Source organism: Ipomoea nil, unplaced genomic scaffold (genome assembly GCF_001879475.1).
Source record: "Ipomoea nil cultivar Tokyo-kokei standard unplaced genomic scaffold, Asagao_1.1 scaffold2845, whole genome shotgun sequence".
In the NCBI taxonomy this organism is placed as follows: Eukaryota; Viridiplantae; Streptophyta; class Magnoliopsida; order Solanales; family Convolvulaceae; genus Ipomoea; species Ipomoea nil.
In genome coordinates this window covers 3,609,015-3,629,615 of record NW_017619273.1, presented here as the reverse complement: position 1 = coordinate 3,629,615, position 20,601 = coordinate 3,609,015, and the positions used below count along the sequence as shown (strand labels likewise).

Sequence of the window (20,601 nt, the reverse complement as noted above, 5' to 3'; positions counted from 1 at the left end):
TCAAGAAACCACGATACGAACCCTAAATACAAGTTCTAAATACGCATAGACACAAGAATATGCATACAATTACCCCAAGATCATCAAGAACATCAAGACTATCAGGAAACCACAATACGAACCCTAAATACAAGCTCTAAATACGCTTAGACACAAGAATATGCATACAATTACCCCAAGATCATCAAGAATATCAAGAGATCACAATATAAATCCTAAATACAAGCTCTATCAAGGCATAATCACAAGATAATGCATTCCATCATTCAAGGATTCCAATAAATCATAACATAGCAAGGAAAATAGGTTTTGTAAGACATGTGTTACCTTTTAGCTTAATTAAACTTCTCACAACTTCCTAAGATATTTCCTCAAGGTCTCCTTCCAATCGATCCTTTCTAAGCTTGGTGATGGGGAATACTTTGGCTGGGTTTCGGGGGAGATTTTTGAGTGTGAGAGAGAGATGGGTGAAAAGGGTTCTAAATGCTTTCTAATCCCCTTTAAATAGATTTAGGATTCCAAATGAGAATCTGAATAGTATTGGGCCCACCTTCTTTATTCTAACAGGTTTTAGGGGTTTTAATACAGACAAGGGACCATGGTCCACCATGGACCATATCAATAACTTAAGGGATTTTGGGCCAGATTAAATCCTTTTAATCACACTTAACGGGCATCATTAAAATAATGATGGGGCAACCTAAGAATTAATTAGATAATTAATTCGGGTTTGAAGGGTAACATTACGGGGTGTTACAAGAAGTCTTCCTGCGATTAGTCTCTTTATTAACCTAAACATGGAAGCCGATTGTTTAATAGCAAATTAAATTATTTTAGTTTTCTTTTTATTAAACATTAAAAAAATTAATTTCAAAAAAATATTTTAATTTCAAAATAAATTATTTTTTTGTAAAAAAATGCCACATATGTATCTTAGGTGGAGGGGTAACCTGTTAAAAACTGGGAAAATTGGTAAATTGGACAAAATGAATGAAATTAATTAGTTTAAGGACTCAATTATTATTATTTTTAAATTTAATGACCTAATTACATTATTGTGTACAGTTCAGTGACTTGTTTGACACTTATTTCTTATATATATGTGAGTGTACTTTCCCAAATCCCAATATTGTTTTGCTTCAATTGGATATTGAAATCTAAAAGGAGTCCAAAAATTGTGTTCAGTGTGAATGATTACTGTAAGGGTGATTGTCAATATCTGAAGCTCATGTGTTGCCTTTTGCTTGTTTCATATCAATTACAATATCGATTTTGTAAGATAATTGCTGACAAACGATTCATATATTATTTAATTAATTGAGTAATACTTTTACACTAATCTTATAATTAAATAAATGTACACTTTTAAATATTAGAATTTTTTAAAATTTTATCTTTAATTTTATTATCTAAATATATAATAATAAAATTTATCCATGCATCGCACGGGTAATTTACTAGTATATATACATTTGCATTAATCTTATATATATAGGGACTAGATCAGGTGTGAAGATAACTTCCCGTGCGGACGTGCGAATAACACAAAAGGACGCACCTTAAGTGTAAAATTGAAGAACCTAACCTTAAGCATTAAAATGGTGCACCATAAGTACACAAACCATGCACCTTGAGCACACAAACAAAGAACATTAAGACCACAAACCACATACCTAAAGTTTAAAATGACGCACCTTAAGTTTCAATAACTGACGCACCTTAAGCATACATATCACACACTTTAAGAAGGAAAATCATGCACCTTAAGAAGTAAAACCACGCACCTAAAACTTTACACAGACGCACATTAAGTTTCAACAACTGAAGCACCTTAAACACACAAACCACGCACCTTAAGAAGTAAAACAACGCACCTTAAATTTTAGATCGAACGCACCTTAAGTTCTCAACTGAAGAACTCACGTACCTTAAGCACAGAAACCACACACCTTAAGAAGGAAAACCACGGACCTTAAGAAAGAAAATCAAGCACCTTAAGTTTGACCAATATGCAAAAAGATCAAAATGGCACTGCGCTATTTTTTAAATATGTGTTCAATCTGGACAGTGAATTTTAGGAAGATCAATGGCGCAAATTTATCCCCACAACTGCACCGATATATATATATATATATATATATATATATATATATATATATATATATATATATATATATATATATATATATATATATATTGTTAGGTGTGGTCGTGTGGCGGAATTTCAGAATACACCAACAGTGTTAACAACATGCACCAACAGTGTAAGGAAAACACACCATAATGAAATGCAAAAAAAATACACAACAGACCCAAAAAATACACCATATAACTCACCAACCCCAATGGTGTATTTCCGAACACTGTATGATGTTTCTACTCACACCTAATGGTGTGTTGTTGGTGAAGCGTACCTAATTTGTGTGCATTTTTTGTGGTGCATTTTCTGACGTTGATGGTGTATATCTTACTAACTATTGGTGTATTCTGAAAATCGCTACATGACCACACGGGAAGGGGTTGCCACACCTGAGTGCGACCCTATATATATATATATATATATATATATATATATATATATATATATATATATATATATATATATATATATATATATATATATATATATATATATATATATATATATATATATATATATATAGGGAAGGGATCAGGTGCATTTGTTGCATCCCGTGCGGTTGTGCGGTGGATTAATGTGCGTGAGGTTTATACTTAATGTGTGTGAGTGTTGTGCTTAATGTGCCTGAGATTTGTACTTAATGTGCGTGATGTTAATATGCGTGAGTTTTGTACTTAATGTGCCTGAGTATTGTGCTTAATATGCTTGAGATTTGTGCTTAATGTGCGTGACTAGTTCAGAATTACGAGCTCAGAAAAAAGCAGAACAGAAAACTCACGCACATTAACGCCCAAGCTTCTTGTTACTTCTTCCTTCAATTTGTCCATGGATTCTGGATTATCAGCTACCTTCAGTACAGTTGAATGTTTATATATATGACCCACGCACAGCAAAATTTGCACACTAGCTAAGTGTGGATTTCTGTTGTATTATTCTCATAATTCTTAATCACCATAGCTCGCCTCTGCATCATCATCACCAGGGAGGGGGCAATGACAACTGGGGATGGGGAAGAAGCTGATATCCATATTTCTGCTGCATTTTACTCATTCACGAACATTAAGTACAAATCTCAGGCACATTAGACACAACACCCACGCACATTGAGTACAAATCTCAGGCACATTAATAACCGCACAACCGCACGGGAAGCATTCAACCGCACGGGAACCTTTCACTATATATATATATATATATATATATATATATATATATATATATATATATATATATATATATATATATATATATATATATATATAGATCGCACTCACATGCGAATGCTATGCCCAGGAGCGAAATAGGAATGGATTCTGTCTGTCCACGTGTCCAGGTCTAATGGATGAGAAACACTGATTTTTTAAAAAAGCGCGGTGGCATTTTCGTAAATAATTGAACATCGAAGTGCAAGTAAAATATATTACAAGTGCATGTAAAATGTATTATAAGTGCAAGTAAAAATTTACACTGAGCATCAATACTAAGTGCACCTATAGTTATAAGTAGTTGCAACTATAGTTCTAAGTAGTTGCACAAATAGTTATAAGTAGTTGCACCTAGGTGCATGAATGTTTGCGGGTGGTTTTCAGCGGTATTACTACCCGCTGAACTTAGATCAATGAATGTTAACAAGACAAAATTATATGCACTTATAGGTGAAAATAGGTGCACCTATAGTTATAAGTAGTTGCACCTATAGTTATAAATAGTTGCACCTATAGTTATAAACACACCCAGGTGCATGAATGTTTGCGGGAAGTGAATGCTAACAAGGCAAAATTACATGCACTTATAGGTGAAAGTAGGTGCACTTGTAAGTGATTTTACTTGCACTTCAATGTTCAATTGTTTACGAAAATGCCACCGCGTTTTTTTAAGCTTTTAGATCTGGACACGTGTCGCGCGCTGATTCGTTCGCATATTCCTTCCTGGGCACTTATTCACACCTGAGTATATATATATATATATATATATATATATATATATATATATATATATATATATATATATATATATATTGTAGGGGAGCATGACGTAAGATGTATCAAGGACAAAAAATTTAATTCTCAACCAAGTTGAGATGACAAGATAATAATGTTTTTGGACCTTTTCAGTTTTCCCTTTGATACACTTTAAAGTAGGGTATAAGAAGACTTAGAGACAAGTCTTTCATGACAACTAATTTAAAAGATATTATTATTATTATTATTATTATTATTATTATTATTATTATTATTATTATTATTATTATTGTTATTGTTGTTGTTGTTGTTGTTGTTATTGTTATTATTGTTGTTATTGTTGTTATTATTATTATTATTATTATTATTATTATTATTATTATTATTATTATTATTATAAAAAGTTTGATAAAACTAACAAATGTAGTTTGAATTATAATTAATTGACGAAAAATTAGGAGTAAATACCAGCTATGGTTTTCGAGTTTGGTGGTTTCACCACTTATAGTCACTAACTTTCGTAATTATCCGTGGTCTTTCGAGTTACGAAAACTGACCTGCTTCTATTCTCCCGTTAGTTTCTGCCGTCCGTCAATAGAAAGGGTAGAAAGGTCATTTGGCATATATAATTCTACCGTAGTCATTTTCAGCCATGGGATTCATCATTGGGTTATCAATCCCTCCCCTTGCCGTTGGATAAACCAAGAAAGTGAAGGTTTTGGGAGCTCAAATGGTGAAAAATGCAGAGAAGAAAGTCAAGAACCCAATAATAAAGTCCACCCATTGTTGCTCAAAAGGTGCAAATCTGAACTAGCAAGAATATGAGAAAGACTCGTTCCAAATGCTGGTTTCTGGAGACTAAGAAGATTTGCCGAGCCCCAGCCTCATTGATAGACATCATAATTATGAATTTTTTTTTTTTTTTTTTTTTTTTTTTTTTTTATATTTACTGGGTATAACATTTCTATACCAATTTTGTTTACCCAAAATTTTAAAGAAAAACAGTATGGGGATAAAGAAAAAATGCAGTAATAATCAAGTCAGATAATATGTTAAGATTCTATCTATCTTTTTTTTTTTTTTTTTTTTTTTTTTGGATTAATTTCACCAGAGGTCCCTTGTTTTTTGTGGTAATTCCAAATTTAGTTCCGAACTATCGTTTTTGCCCTTTTACATCCCAGACAATCATTTTTGGACACTTTTAGTCCTTCTTATGACTTTTTCTATTTTTAGTAAGGACATTTTTGTCTCTTCATATTTTTCTTTTGTTATTTTTCAGTTGCAACCGGTTTAATTGGTTTAGGACTTTACTAAAAAATAGATGAAAAGTATGGTTACTAAAAATCAGATGTTACCTAAAGTTCTAAACCAATTAATTTAAACCGGTTGAAATCGGAAAACTAACAAAAAAAAAATATGACGAGACAAAAATGCCCTTACAAAAAATAGAGGAAGTCAGAGAAGGACTAAATTGGAATGTAAAATGACAAAAACGATAGTCTGAGACTAAATTTGAAATTGTCACCAAAGACAAGAAACCTCTATGGGAATTAACTCTTTTTATTATTATTATTATTATAAAAAAAATTTATTAAAAATAAGATATACAATTTCTTTGTAAGGAAGGTATTGTTGTATGCAGGGACGGAGGGAGGGGAGGGGAGGGGGGGGGCAGGGGGCGGCTGCCCCCCTCACCCCACCCCACCTCATATATAGTATTTGTATGTATATATGTATATATAGTACATTTTTTAGTATTAGTATAAAAAAAACTATAAAATGTTAACAAGAATTGAGTTAGAGTAGATGGTAGAGCACATCTTTGGTAATAACAATAAGGTTAAGGGTTCCAATCTTAGCATTAACATATGTTTACAATTCTTTTTTAATAGCTTTTTTAATATTACACACACACTCTCTGTAATAAGATGTGTAATTTATAATGTGTTTTTTATTCAAATTATTTTATTATTTTATGTTTCATATTTTGTTATAAATATTTTTATAAAGTTTCGATATGTTTTATTTTTCGTTCATATCCAACAATATTTACAATTATATTTCTTAGGTAGTTTATTTATTTATTTTTAAATTATCTCTTTTGTTTTAATGTTTACCATTTTCTGGAAAAATTTTCTGCATCCGTCTGTACTGTTTCGCCCCCCCCCCCCCCCCCCCTTAACCAAATTTTTGGCTCCGTCCCTGGTTGTATGTATAAAGTTACAGGGTTGCAGGGCCGGATTTTAGGCTGTGCAAGCTGGGCTACCGTACAGGGCCCCCAATTTTAGAGGGGCCCCAAATTTTAGAGGTCCAATATTTAATATTTACCTAGGTAGTTTAGAAATAAAAATTAAAAGTTTACAATAAATTTAAAAAGGTTCTATGAAGAGATGGTATAAATGTGTATATATTGTATTTTAACTTGGAGGTCAAAAGTTCGAAACTCCTATATCTTACTTTTAAAAATTTAGATTTTGAAGGGCCTCAGTTATTTACCAGAACAGGGCCACACAAACCTAAAATCCGGCCCTGCAGGGTTGAGTCGTATAGTGGAACATAGGATGCGTGGAAGAGGACGAAATGGTTAATGATGCTTTTTATGTTTTCATGTTGCGAGCTGTCAGCGGTCTGCGACGCACTCCAAGGAAATTTTGTATGTATATTATATATCAAATGACCTTTCTACCCCTTTGACGGTTTAAAGGCAGAAACTAAAGGAAGGATGGTAGCAGGTCAGTTTTCACAACTCAAAAGACCGCGAATGATAATTACGGAAGTTAAAAGCTATAATTGGTGAAATCACCAAACTCAAAGGACCTTAGCTAGTATTTACTCAAAAACTAGTTACATGTCCGGGGACACCAATTAAGAAAAGAAGTGATTGATTACATACAAAGGAAAACAACTTGAGTTGATGAATATGAGCATATCAAGTCAAAATGCATGACTCAATAAAATATTTAATATTATTAAATGCTTTTGAAAAATAAGCCACTAGTCATATATATATATATATATATATATATATATATATATATATATATGGACTAGATCAGGTGCGAAGATAAGTTTCAGTGCAGACGTGCGGATAACACAAATCATGCACCTTGAGCACACAAACAAAACACCTTAAGAACACAAACCACACACTTAAAGTTTTAAAATGGCGCACCTTAAATTTCAACAATTGACGCACCTTAAGCATACATATCACACACTTTAAGAAGGAAAATCTCGCACTTTAAGAAGGAAAATCACGCACCTTAAGAAGTAAAACCATACACCTAAAGCTTTAGATAGACGCACATTAAGTTTCAACAACTGACGCACCTTAAGCACAAACCACGCACCTTAAGAAATAAAACATCACAACTAAAACTTTAGACCGAACACACCTTAAGAAGGAAAACCATGCACCTTAGGAAGGAAAACCGTACCACACACCTTAAGTTTGACCAATATGCAAAAAGACCAAAATGCCACCACATTATTTTTAATCTGTGTTCAATCTGGACAGTTAATTTTAACGAGATCAATAACACATATTTAACCCCACAACTGCACTGATTTATATATACATATGTGTGTGTGTGTCATTATTGTAGGGGAACATCACTAAGATGTATCAAAGACAAAAAAAAAAATTAATTCTCAACCAAGTTGAGATGACAAGTTTAATTCTCAACCAAGTTGAGATGACAAGATAATAATGGTTTTGGACCTTTTCAGTTTTCGCTTTGATACACTAAAGTAGGGTATAAGAAGACTTAGAGACAAGTCTTCGATGAAAATCTATATCTATATATAATTAAAAGTAAAATCCTCCTTCTAGTTTTTCCGTCCAAACTTATTGTATTGGTCAAATTATTTAATTATTGTAAACAATGGAATAATTAATGATGGTAATAGAAATACCAGAAGAATATAGAATACAAAAATATGTACTTATGGTTATATTATTACTGCGACTCACCGTTATTATATAATAACAAAACTTGATAGGAAAATAATAATAATAGTAATAATAATAATAATAATAATAATAATAATAATATATAATCTATATCTATATCTATATCTATATCTATATATATTTAAAAGTAAAATCCTCCTTCTAGTTTTTTTCCCGCCCAAATTCATTGTATTGGTCAAATTATTTAATTATGGAAAACTATGAAATAATTAGTAATGGTAATAGAAATCCTAGAAAAATATAGAATACAAGAATATTTAATTATGGTTATATTATTATTGTGTCTCGCGGTCATTATATAATAACAGAACTTGATAGGAAAATAATAATAATAATAATAATAATAATAATAATAATAATAATAATATATAATTAAAAGTAAAACCCCCCTCCTAGCATTTTTCCGTCCAAACTCATTGTATTCGTCAAATTATTTAATTATGGTAAACTATGAAATAATTAATCTATATATCTATAACTATATATATATATATATATATATATATATATATATATATATATATATATAATTAAAAGTAAAACCCCTCTTCTAGCATTTCCCCGCACAAACTCATTGTATTGGTCAAATTATTTAATTATGGTAAACTATGTAATAATTAATGATGGTAATAGAAATCCTAGAAGAATATATAGAATACAAAATATTTAATTATAGTTATATTATTATTGTGCCTCACGAAATGGAATACAAGAATATTTAATTATGGTTATGTTATTATTGTGCCTCACGGTCATTATAAATAGCAGAACTTGACAGCAAAATAATAATAATAATAATAATAATAATAATAATAATAATAATAATAATAATAATAATATAAGTGGTAATAATCTATACTATATATAAAAACAAAATTCCCCATTTTAATTTCTCGCCCAAAAATAATCCTATACTATTAAGGTTTGCGTAATATATTGTAAAATAATGTAATACAATTCTTAATAGAATATATTGTTTCCTACATTCCTATTCGTACTACAATTCTACATTAAAATTCCTATTCATAATATAATACAAAACTATTAAAATTCATATTCATATACAACAATATTATTGTGTCACTACTCCAATCTATACTATTATTAAAAACAAAATAATGCCCGCATGGGTAGCTCAACTGGTCATAGAGGTGAAACTTTGGAAGAAGTTGAGTCACCATGATTTATAACCTCCCAAATGCAAGTTAGCAGTAAAAAAAGGAGAAAAAACATATGGAAAAGGAAGGAAACAGAATTCACTGATTCATACTAATAATAATTAGTAAAAAAGTTAAGTAAAAAATGAAAAAAAAATATCCTAATTCACTGATTCATGAAAAAGAAAATTCTACCAAAAATTACTAATTAATAATGATATGGAATTCCATATCATTATTATTATTATTATTATTATTATTATTATTATTATTATTATTATTATTATTATTATTAAGTAAAAAAGTTAGTAGCAAAAATGGAAATTAAAAAAATGATCCCTAATTCATTAATTAATGAAAAAGGAAATGGAATTCATTAATTAATGGAAAAGGAAACTAAAGCTCCAAAAAAAATGGCGAGACAAAAATGCCCTTACAAAAAATATAGGAAGGCATGAGAAGGACTAAATTGGAATGTAAAATGACAAAAACGATAGTCTAGGACTAAATTTGAAATTGTCACCAAAGAAAAGGAATCTCAATGGGAATTAACTCTTTTTTTTTTATTATAAAAAAAGTTTTTAAAAATAAGATATACAATTTCTTTGTAAGGAAGGTATTGTTGTATGTATAAAGTCACAGGGTTGAGTCGTATAGTGGAACATAGGATGCGTGGAAGAGGACGAAATGGTTAATGATGCTTTTTATGTTTTCATGTTGCGAGTTGTCAGCGGTCTGCGACGCACTCCAAGGGCATTTTGTATGTATATTATATATCAAATGACCTTTCTACCCCTGCTTTTGACGGTTTAAACGGCAGAAACTAAAGGAAGAATGGTAGCAGGTCAGTTTTCGCAACTCAGAAGATCACGAATGATAATTACGGAAGTTAAGAGCTATAGTTGGTGAAACCACCAAACTCAAAGGACCTTGGCTAGTATTTACTCAAAAACTAGTTACACGTCCGGGGACACCAATTAAAAAAAGAAGTGATTGATTACATACAAAGGAAAACAACTTGAGTTGATGAATATGAGCATATCAAGTCAAAATGCATGACTCAACAAAATATTTAATATTATTAAATGCTTTTGAAAAATAAGCCACTAGTTGTGTTACAATTTCAAAAGATTTGACTAAGTCATCTTATAAAGACATTGATAAAGATCGGTAGACATAAACTAGACCAAAAAAAAAAATGCTTGACTATATATGCTATTTTATAAACTCATTTCATTGATTCTAATAAACGGTAAACTACTATATCTTTTTAAATATCATTGGAATAATATTATAGTTAGCAATATTATTATATTTTCTAAATTATTTGTTCTAAATCTTGTCACTAAAAAAGTTAACTCAGTCTAATTTAAATCATATTCTTATTGTTAGTCATATTCTTCTCAATGACTTTGTGGTATAGTGAGTGGTGACACGAATTGACTCTTCCAAAAAGGAGGTCATGGCAGTGCGGGCAATATTGACAATTATTCCAATATAATCGTTGAATGCTATGTATTTAGTCGGACTAATTATTTGATTAAAGTTTACGTTAAATTTTAAATTGTATTTTTTAATACATTTTAACATATTCGTAGTATATGTTTAACAATTATGTCAACTCTAATTTGAATGGGGTTCTAAAGTAAGACCTTTCTTATTGAAATTAATGAGTAAGTTAAGAATAATAAATAGTTAACGGAATAGATTGAGAAAGTAATTATGAACAGATACTACAGTATAACAGAGTCAGTAATACTCAAATAAAAAAAAAAAACAAAAAAAAAAAAAAGAGAGAGCAAACCATACATATATTAGACTAGTAACCCAAAGTGGTAGTTGAAGTGGTAAATGAGTTTTTTTGTGGGGGACGATTCCGGAATAACCCTAGATCGATTCTCACAAATGACAATTCTTCTTGGGTTAGCTCCTGTGTCTCTCGAGGCGAATAAAGACAGAGAAAGACCCGTTCCACCTCGTGAAAGAGACCTTTTTCTTTATAAGTAACAATTATTTTATTTCTGACTTAATTAGTATTTATCATTTAAATGCTTTTGAAAAATAAGCCACTAGTTGTGTTACAATTTCAAAAGATTTGACTAAGTCATCTTATAAAGACATTGATAAAGATCGGTAAAAATAAATTAGACAACTAATAACCTTGTGGTTTAGTGGCATGAAGTGATTTTTTTAAAATAGCTTAGGAGGTCATAGGTTTGATCCCCAATAGAGATTGATATAATTAAGAGTCGAGTTAATTTCATTTTTGGTCCTAGATTTATAAGTGGTAGCCCACTTTAAGTCTTTTTTTATCGAAAAATCTACTTTTGGTCCTAGAATTATTGTGGTATGACCATTTTTGGTCCTTTATCAACAAAACAGTTTAAATATCATTAAATATAATGACATTTCGATCGTCAATTATGGATTTTTTTTTAAAAAAAATAAACATAAAACAAATAGTGGTTCAACCTACTTTGTGTAATAAAGATTAAAATGTATTTGTATTTAACGATATTTTAACGATTTTGTTAATGAAGGATTAAAAATGATCATGTCATAATAATACTAGAACCAAATAATGATGTTCTAATAAAAAAATGACTAAAAGTGAATTATCACCTACAAATCTAAGGACCAAAAATGAAATTAACTCTTAAAAGTATAACATCTTTCCAGTGAGGGCGGTATTGAAACTTCCACCACTTTTATAAATAGATTTATACTGGCGGGGCCCAGGTGATGGAGATGAAGAACGTATTAAATTTTTTCAGTGGGGGCGGTATTGAAAGGCAAATTATACCGTGTCCAAAACGACGTCGTTTTGACCTTTTTGCATGTTTGCTGTTAAAAAAAAAAAATTCATGTTTCGAATGTACAGAATTGTATAATAGAAAACACAGAATTTTGTACCTGAAAACACATAATTTTATACCTGAAAACACATAATTTTTATAACTGAAAATCCCCATGTTTCGAATGTATAGAATTATATAATAGAAAACACATAATTTTATACTTGAAAACATATAATCTTTTTTAAAAAGTTAAATTCCCATGTTTCAAGACATAATTTTATAACAGAATACAAAACGACGTCGTTTTGGAAAGCGCGGGGCGCACATTGCTATTTGCGCCCTGGTGCAGTGTATAACGATTGGTATTGAAACTTCCCCCACTTTTATAAATAGATTTATACTTAGGGAAAATGACACTTTTTCCCCCTGAGTTATATACTTATAGCACATTTTCCCCCTGAATTATTCATGTAAGCACATTAGCCCCCTCAATTATTTTAAAAGTGGCGGTTTTCCCCCCTAATATATTTTATTGACATTTCTACGCTTAAAGTAAACATTTTATTTAGGGAAAATGACACTTTTTCCCCCTATGTTATATACTTATAGCACTTTTTCCCGCTCAATTATTTATGTAAGCACATTAGCCCCCTCAATTATTTTAAAAGTGGTGGTTTTCTCCCCTAATATATTAAATTGACATTTCTACCCTTAAAGTAAACATTTTATTTATTTTACTTCTCCAACAAATTATTGCGTATATGTAGCGATTACCACGGTTCGGTTCGAACTGAACCAGACACTATAGCAATCGAATTAAAAGTTTTCAGTTATGATTCAGATCTAGAACCCAATATTTGGATTTCAATTTATTAAATTTAAGAATAAAAAAAAAACTGGATCATGAACCGACGGTTCCGGATCCCGTTCGCGATTTTGAACCGTCTTTATTTTAAAATTTTATTTTTTATTTTAAAATAGTTTAAATTCAACAATAAATGTATTTTATTTTTTCAGTTTGGAACATGAACCGCCCATTCCAGTTCGTGATTTTAATAAACTCTAAATATCGCGTTTTGATTATAAATTGTAATTGGAATATTTTGGTTTGGTTACTATAGTATCTGGTTTGAACCAAATTATAGTAATAATTTATTGGAGAATAAAAATAAATGAAATATTTATTTTAAGGGTAAATATGTCCATTTAACATTTCAGGGGGAAAAAGAGCCACTTAAATAATTGAGGAGGAAAAAGTGTTATAAGTATATAACATAGGGGGAAAAAGTGCCATTTCCCTTATACTTATTTAAACCGCCGGGCCCGCGTGATGGAGATGAAGAACATAATCAACAGCTGAAAGAGTAAATTGACATAGAAAACTAAAAAAAAAAAAAAAAAAAAAAAAAAAAAAAAAAAAACTAGACTAAAATACTATAGTCTAAAATGGAGTTTCACAAGTATAAAATTGTCTAAAATATAATAATCTGAGTGTTAAACCGCGAAATTAAATTTGAAATAGCTACGAAAGACAACAGAGATCCGCTGATATTAAGTATACTAATATGTATACTTATGTACAAAATGCCATCACGCCATGTATTATCAATTAGCAAGGATCGCCTGTAACTTTAATATACACAGAAGAACAACTGGACTAGTGAGCATCTCAAGTCAAAACAACTCAACAAAATATTTAATATTTTTAAAGAATACATTTATCATTAAAATACTTTGTAATAGAATAATTTATTATGAAAATATTAATTTCCGAAACAAGCACAAAACGAAAGGACAGAAAATTAAAGGTTTAGTTTAAGTTATACTTACACTTTTCTTAAAACTTTATTTGCTACATCCCCTTAGTGTAACTGAATGTTTGATCACTTAAGTCTAGGATTTGATTTGCATTCCTGCGCGCAAGGGAGCCTCTAAGTTTATACAATTCAAACTTCTTCTAAAAGGGTATTGTATATTTCAGTGGTGCAAACTCACTTCTTTTTTCAATTTGGGACAAAGGCTTATTCAAACATTTTCCACCTTCATTTCCAAACTCAAATAGGTCTATTTGGGACTCAATTTCAATTCACATTCACCCATTATTCATTTTGAGCATATAATATATCGAATTTTCTTCGTTTGGATCAGAACCCGAAGCCACTTTGACCCGACCCAAATAAAAAATGAACCTCACCTATATTTATACCACAAAATAATCCCTTAACATGTCATTTATGCTAATGTTATGTTATATTCTTAAATTTTGTTGCACTGCAGTGTGATATGCACCGCAATTATTTTCATGTTCATTGATTTGAATAAAAGTTGTCATAATCAATCATATTCATTGGTTACAAATCAAAGTCGAATGAAATAAGATTTTTTTTTTATTTTTATTTTTTTGAAAAACAAAAGCGACTAGTATTATATTAATTCAGATTAAGTTGCAGTACATGAGCAGAGAAGTAGCATATTTTTATTGGATACCGATTACGACTAGTATTAATTCAGATTAAGAACCGTCATACATATGCTGCTATATATATATCTGACATATGCTGCTTCCATACACAAAATTCAAAGGAACTCCAAAAAAAAAAAAAAAATCGTATTTACTTTTGAGACACTATGAAACATACCAAACATAATATTATGCTAGTGCTTATTTTTCTTGTGCTCATTTGTAAATTTGAGTATTGTTACTCAAATGATGCTGCAAGTTGCGTTGAAGGGGAACGAATTGCTCTTCTCCAATTCAAGGAAAGCTTAATTGATGTATCAAACCGTCTCTCTTCATGGAGCGGTCTTGATTGTTGTGAATGGGAGGGAGTTTCTTGTAGCTCAACAACTGGCCATGTCCTAAAGCTTGATTTGCACAACCCAACTACACCAGATGATGATGATATTAAGAGATATTGGTCCAATGGTTTGCCATCAAACTATAGCAACAACTGCTTGAGAGGTGATATCAATCATTCTCTTATCAACTTAACACATTTGAATTACCTTGATCTAAGCCTCAACAATTTTTCTGGGATCCGAATTCCTGAATTTTTTGGATCTTTCAAAAACTTGAGGTATCTTAACATCTCAAGCTCTGGTTTTGTTGGAAATATTCCCACTCATCTTGGAAATCTTTCAAGCTTAGAGTATCTCCACCTTGGAGAGGCTTTGGTTATAGTTCCATCTTATAATGATTTGGCTACCGATAACTTAGACTGGTTAGCTAGCCTTTCTTCCCTAAAAAGTCTTAACATGTATCAGGTTTCAATTCGGCATAGTGAAGATTGGTTACGCACAATCAACAAACTTGTGTCTTTATCTTCTTTAAATTTGGCTGTTTGTGACCTCAACACAACTAGTCCTCTTTCACATGTTAACTCCACCTCTCTCATCTCCCTTGATCTCACTTTGAATAGTTTAGATTCTGCATACCTTCCATGGTTGTCAAATCTCACAAGACTAGAGCATTTGAAACTAAGCCACAACTCTCTTAATTCTAGCGTGTTAGAAATCTTTGAGCCCTTAGCCTCTCTAAAAGTCCTTGACCTTTCTGTAAATACCTTTACAGGCACACTAGTTCCGTTGTGTAAGTTTCACAAATTGATTTTCATGGATCTTAGTTATAACAATTTTCAAGGTTCAATTCCCAATTGTCTTGGAAACTTGACTTCTTTAACCTTTCTTAGTTTAAGTTTAAATAGCTTTACAGGTTCAGTTCCCAATTATCTTGGAAACTTGACTTCTTTAATATCTCTTAGCTTAAGTCATAATAGCTTTACAGGTTCATTTCCCATTTGTCTTGGAAACTTGACTTCTTTAACCTCTCTTGATTTAAGTTATAATAGGTTTGCAGGTTCAGTTCCCAATTATCTTGGAAACTTGACTTCTTTAACCTCTCTTAGTTTAAGTGATAATAGCTTTACAGGTTCAATTCCAAATACCATTGGTAGTCTTTGTAGATTGCAAGTGCTTGATTTTTCCATGAATAAATTGACGGACTCCATTACATTTCTTTCTGATTGCCAATTAGATAGTTTGAAATTATTGTCCTTGGAGTTTAATAATTTCAGTGGTCAACTTCCAAACCAGTTGTACAAGTATAAGAATCTGGAAGTCCTTTCTGTGTCTTCAAACTCCTTCTCTGGTCCAATAATGGAGTCACTTGGAAATTTGTCAATGTTGTATTACCTGGATATTCGTAACAATAAGTTTAGTGGTAGAGTTCCCTCTAGTCTTGGTGAACTTTCAAATCTTCGATGGTTATATATATCTAATAATTCATTCCTAGGTGTCCTCTCTGAATTCCACTTTTCAAAACTCAGTAACCTTCAATCTTTGTACATATCTAGTAATTTGTATGTTTGGAATGTAAGCTCCAACTGGGTTCCTCCTTTTCAACTCCTTGACATAGCAATGGGATCCATCAAAATTGGTCCTCAATTTCCTCATTGGCTTCGTACCCAAAGAAATGTTCAATCCCTGTTTATGTCTAATGCCAGCATCTCAAGTGCTATCCCATATTGGTTCGAGAAAATTTTCTGGAATACCTATGCATTAGATCTCTCTAAAAATCAGATAAGTGGAGAACTTCCCTTGAAACCACATGTTGAAGGTTACATGCAAATGGTTTATCTTTATCTTTCAACCAATTATTTGAGTGGTGGCATCCCCAAGTCGCTATGTAGTTTAAAATATTTAGAGATTCTTTCTCTATCTACAAATAAGTTATATGGAGAAATACCTCCATGCTTAGGAAAACTACAAAGCTTGGAAGTTCTTGACTTGGGGAATAACAATCTAAGTGGCCAAATTCCAAACTCATTGGGATCTCTACAAGGATTATTCTCTCTCCACTTGCAGAATAATCAACTTGATGGGAAACTTCCATCAAGCTTGCAGAATTTAACAAGTCTGATAATCTTGGATTTGAGTGAAAATAAATTTATGGATGTTATACCTTCATGGATGGGGGAAAAATTATTGAGTTTGAAATATCTTATCTTTTATAGAAATAAGTTCTATGGGGATATTCCATTGCAACTATGTCAACTGCATGATCTTCAGTTGTTAAATTTGGCAAATAACAACATATCAGGATGCATCCCGCAATGTTTTGGAAACTTGACTGGAATGGTTTCTGATAGGAACCCATCATACTATCGGAATGAATCTTCTTATGGAAAGTATGAAGATGCAAGTTATGAAGTCATAAAAGGATTAACATTGCAGTACACTAAAAACCTTCAATTCCTAATATCTATAGATCTTTCAGGGAATCATATTGTTGGAAAGATCCCGGTTGAGATAATGAGTTTGCATGCATTGGAGAACTTGAATGTTTCTAGAAATAATCTAAGTGGATCAATCCCGGAGACTATTGGCGATTTGAGCAAAATTGAATCACTTGATTTATCTAGAAATGAACTCTTTGGTCCCATTCCACCAAGCTTGTCATCCTTGAATTTTTTGAGCCACTTGAACTTATCATTCAACTATTTATATGGGAGAATACCAACAGGAAGTCAACTTCAAACCCTCAATGATCCATCCATTTACATGGGCAACGAAGGACTTTGTGGTGCCCCTCTTTCAAAGGGTTGCCCCAGTGACGTACCATCTTTTGTTAATCAATCTACAAAAACCAGTAGTGATGATGATACAAAAACCAGTAGTGATGATGACCATGAGTTTTTCATGTGGTTCTATGCTGGTATGGGGCCTGGTTTCATTGTTGGATTCATTGGAGTATTAAGCATTCTACTGTTCGCAAGATCTTGGAGCTATGCGTACTTCAAATTTTTAGAGATGGCTTACAACGAAATACTTGATTATTTTTATTAAAGGTTAGTTTTCAATATGCTTTCAACAAATAGCTTATATATATATATATATATATATATATATATATATATATATATATATATATATGTGTGTGTGTGTGTGTGTGTGTGTGTGTGTGTGTGTGTGTGTGTGTGTGTGTGTGTGTGAATTTATTTTATTTTGTATATTTGATTTAAAGGAATGTATTCTCTTTTATGTATTTATTTACTGCTGCTGCTGCTACTTACCATGTATGCCTATTTTTTTACAAGCTAGCTAAAAAAGTGACAGGACTTTTCACATTTTCCAGGTCAATGCTATTGTCAGTGTGCAATTGTGTGTTGAAGGTATTTGTCATTCACTACTGGAAATTCTGAAATTTCCGACCACCTGAAAATGATCTTAAATTAAGTTGATACCAAAAAGTCCAAAAAGTGGTCGGAAATAGCAACAAAGGTTTTTCCGGATACCAAAAGTGGTCGGAACAAGACTTTCAACTTGATTTAAGATCACTTTCAGGTGGTCGGAAATTTCAGAATTTCCAGTAGTGATTGGTCTTTAATGTGAATTACTCTTGACATGTTGGAAGGGAGTTTCTTCCTCTAACCTGAAAGGCAAAAGAGAAGCTGCTATGTATTGTGGATTGTTGATTTTGATATATTTTGCAATTGATGTTCATCTAATTTATTATCCATTTTTCAATATAATGTCATATTTATTGTATTTGTCATGCTTCAAAATTTTGAACAAATTTCTATTGAAATGTGTGTTTAATATCATGTTAAGTTTCTATTGTTACATATTCTATTCAGTTCTTTAGTTTTTTTCATAATCAAACCTTTGAACATAAATATTGAAGAGGGGGGATGTTGTTGGTAGAAAATTGTGGAAGAATTGAAAAATGACAATAAAAACATCTTAACACAAACATTGTTCATCAATTCGTTAGAAAATGTTAGAATGCATATATTAAATGAGTTAATTTTTAAAATGGACCTTCGACTATGGTCTTTTTTCAAATTGGTTCTTTGACTTTTAATTGCACCCAAAGTGGTCCTCCGACTACCAATCTTTCCACAAATTGATGGAATGACCATTTCTCACCGTCCACACTGCGTTCAAGATGACTGTGTTTCTACCCCTGGTAATGCTCTTCCTGGCCTAGGAACTGTTAGAGGGAACTGGAGCCGAGAAAAAATCTCATCCTTTGATATATTTGTCCGCCATGACTTTCACCCATGGCTTGTCTGGGGAGGAGCACATATACCACACAAGTTTGGCTAAGAGGACCTCGTTAAAGTGTTTCGCCTTCCGTAACCCCAAGCCACCTTCTTCCTGGGGTTGATAGACCTCGTTCCAGTTGACTAAGTGAATTTTCTTCTTTTCCTGTGAGTCCCCCCTTAAAAAGTCTCTACAAATCTTATCAATGCTATCACAAGCCCCTTTAGGAATAGCTAGGCCTTGCATTGTGTAAACCGGGATCGTCACGAGAGCTGATTGAGTTAAGACTTTCCACCCCGCCATGCTAAGGGAATCCCTCTTCCAGCCTGAGAGTTTCCCTTTCATATTCTCCAGGATGTACCCAAAAGAATATATGTTTCGAAACCCTTTTTTAGGATAGGAATTCCTAGGTATTTACCCACCTTATCAGTAATGGGGATGTCTGACATATCTCCCAGCCTTCGTTTGATCCTGTCAAAGTGTTAGGAGAGCAATAAATCAAGGATTTACTAAGGTTGATGGCCAAACCTGATTGTTTTGAGCAGTTGTCCAAAAGTGCGAGAATAACACAGCTTGTAACACCCCCGATTTTTACCACATTTTTAAAACTTAAATGCACAAGCAAACATCTAATCATCAAGACATAAGACAACGGAAGCTATATAAAATCAGGGTATGTTATGCCACACCTATCTCAGATATAGGTGCACAGGCGGGAAAACTAATCAATTCAAACAAGTCATAAAATGTCAAGGCACACAAGCCGCTAAAAAGGCTCACAGGCCATCAAAACATAACGTCTAGACAAGGTAGCTAAGCTATCTATCGATCCATGTCTAGCGCTCTCAAACCTCTACTCAAAACCTGTAGAAAAAGGAAAATAACATGGGGATAACACCCGGTCAACGAATCTTGCTGGTAACCCATCAATACGCGTTAAATAACATATATAGATAAGTATAAGCAAAACCATTTTGAAACGGAATACAGTATATACATTTCAAAACCAAAGAGAGAAGTCAACTTCAAAGATTCATCAAACACTCTCAAGGAAACGGAAATCACCACCCTCACAACAAGAACAATACAATAACCATGGAAGACAATATAACTCAGGATGCATTCTACTGATCACAAAGTAGAATACATCCAGACATGCTCATAAGCAAAGAATACACATTCACACAACGGCAACTACATGCCACAGTGACAACTACATGTCACAAGTTTCATGGTTCCAACCTTATGACTACCCCCGGTCTTATTTCAGTTCTAACCATTACCTCCGAGTGTCACCCTGTACTTCTGAGTCCAACCTTGTACCGCCAGGGACCGTCGTCCCCCCCTCCAACATAGCCTCCAACATACCGTCGAACTCTCAGTACACGAGGGTACCATTAATTTCATTCACATAGCCTCCAACATATGAGCCAAGCGCAGATAACACACCACCAATTTCAATCATAGTCACATAAGATCATCATCATTACCAAGAGGACTACGGTTCCACAATAACCTTAATCAAGTA

At 32.1% G+C, this 20,601-nt stretch overlaps 1 protein-coding gene across 1 annotated transcript; it reads left to right on the top strand.

Annotated features, from left to right (window-relative positions):
• The first annotated feature begins 14,635 nt into the window (after nucleotides 1–14,635).
• On the top strand, nucleotides 14,636–18,192 carry LOC109160298 (receptor-like protein 12). Its single transcript, XM_019308607.1, has 3 exons — nucleotides 14,636–15,669; nucleotides 15,814–17,875; nucleotides 18,163–18,192. The coding sequence occupies exons 1-2, from the start codon at nucleotides 14,658–14,660 to the stop codon at nucleotides 17,871–17,873; spliced, it is 3,072 nt and encodes a 1,023-aa protein (XP_019164152.1). The 5' UTR covers nucleotides 14,636–14,657; the 3' UTR covers nucleotides 17,874–17,875; nucleotides 18,163–18,192.
• Nucleotides 18,193–20,601: the final 2,409 nt, after the last annotated feature.

Bases quoted from the DNA above. Each gene is read 5' to 3' on its own strand.
- LOC109160298 (XM_019308607.1), top strand. From the start codon at position 14,658: ATGAAACATACCAAACATAATATTATGCTAGTGCTTATTTTTCTTGTG. The intron at 15,670-15,813 runs GTTCAATTCCCA...ATAGCTTTACAG, and splicing joins TAGTTATAACAATTTTCAAG to GTTCATTTCCCATTTGTCTT.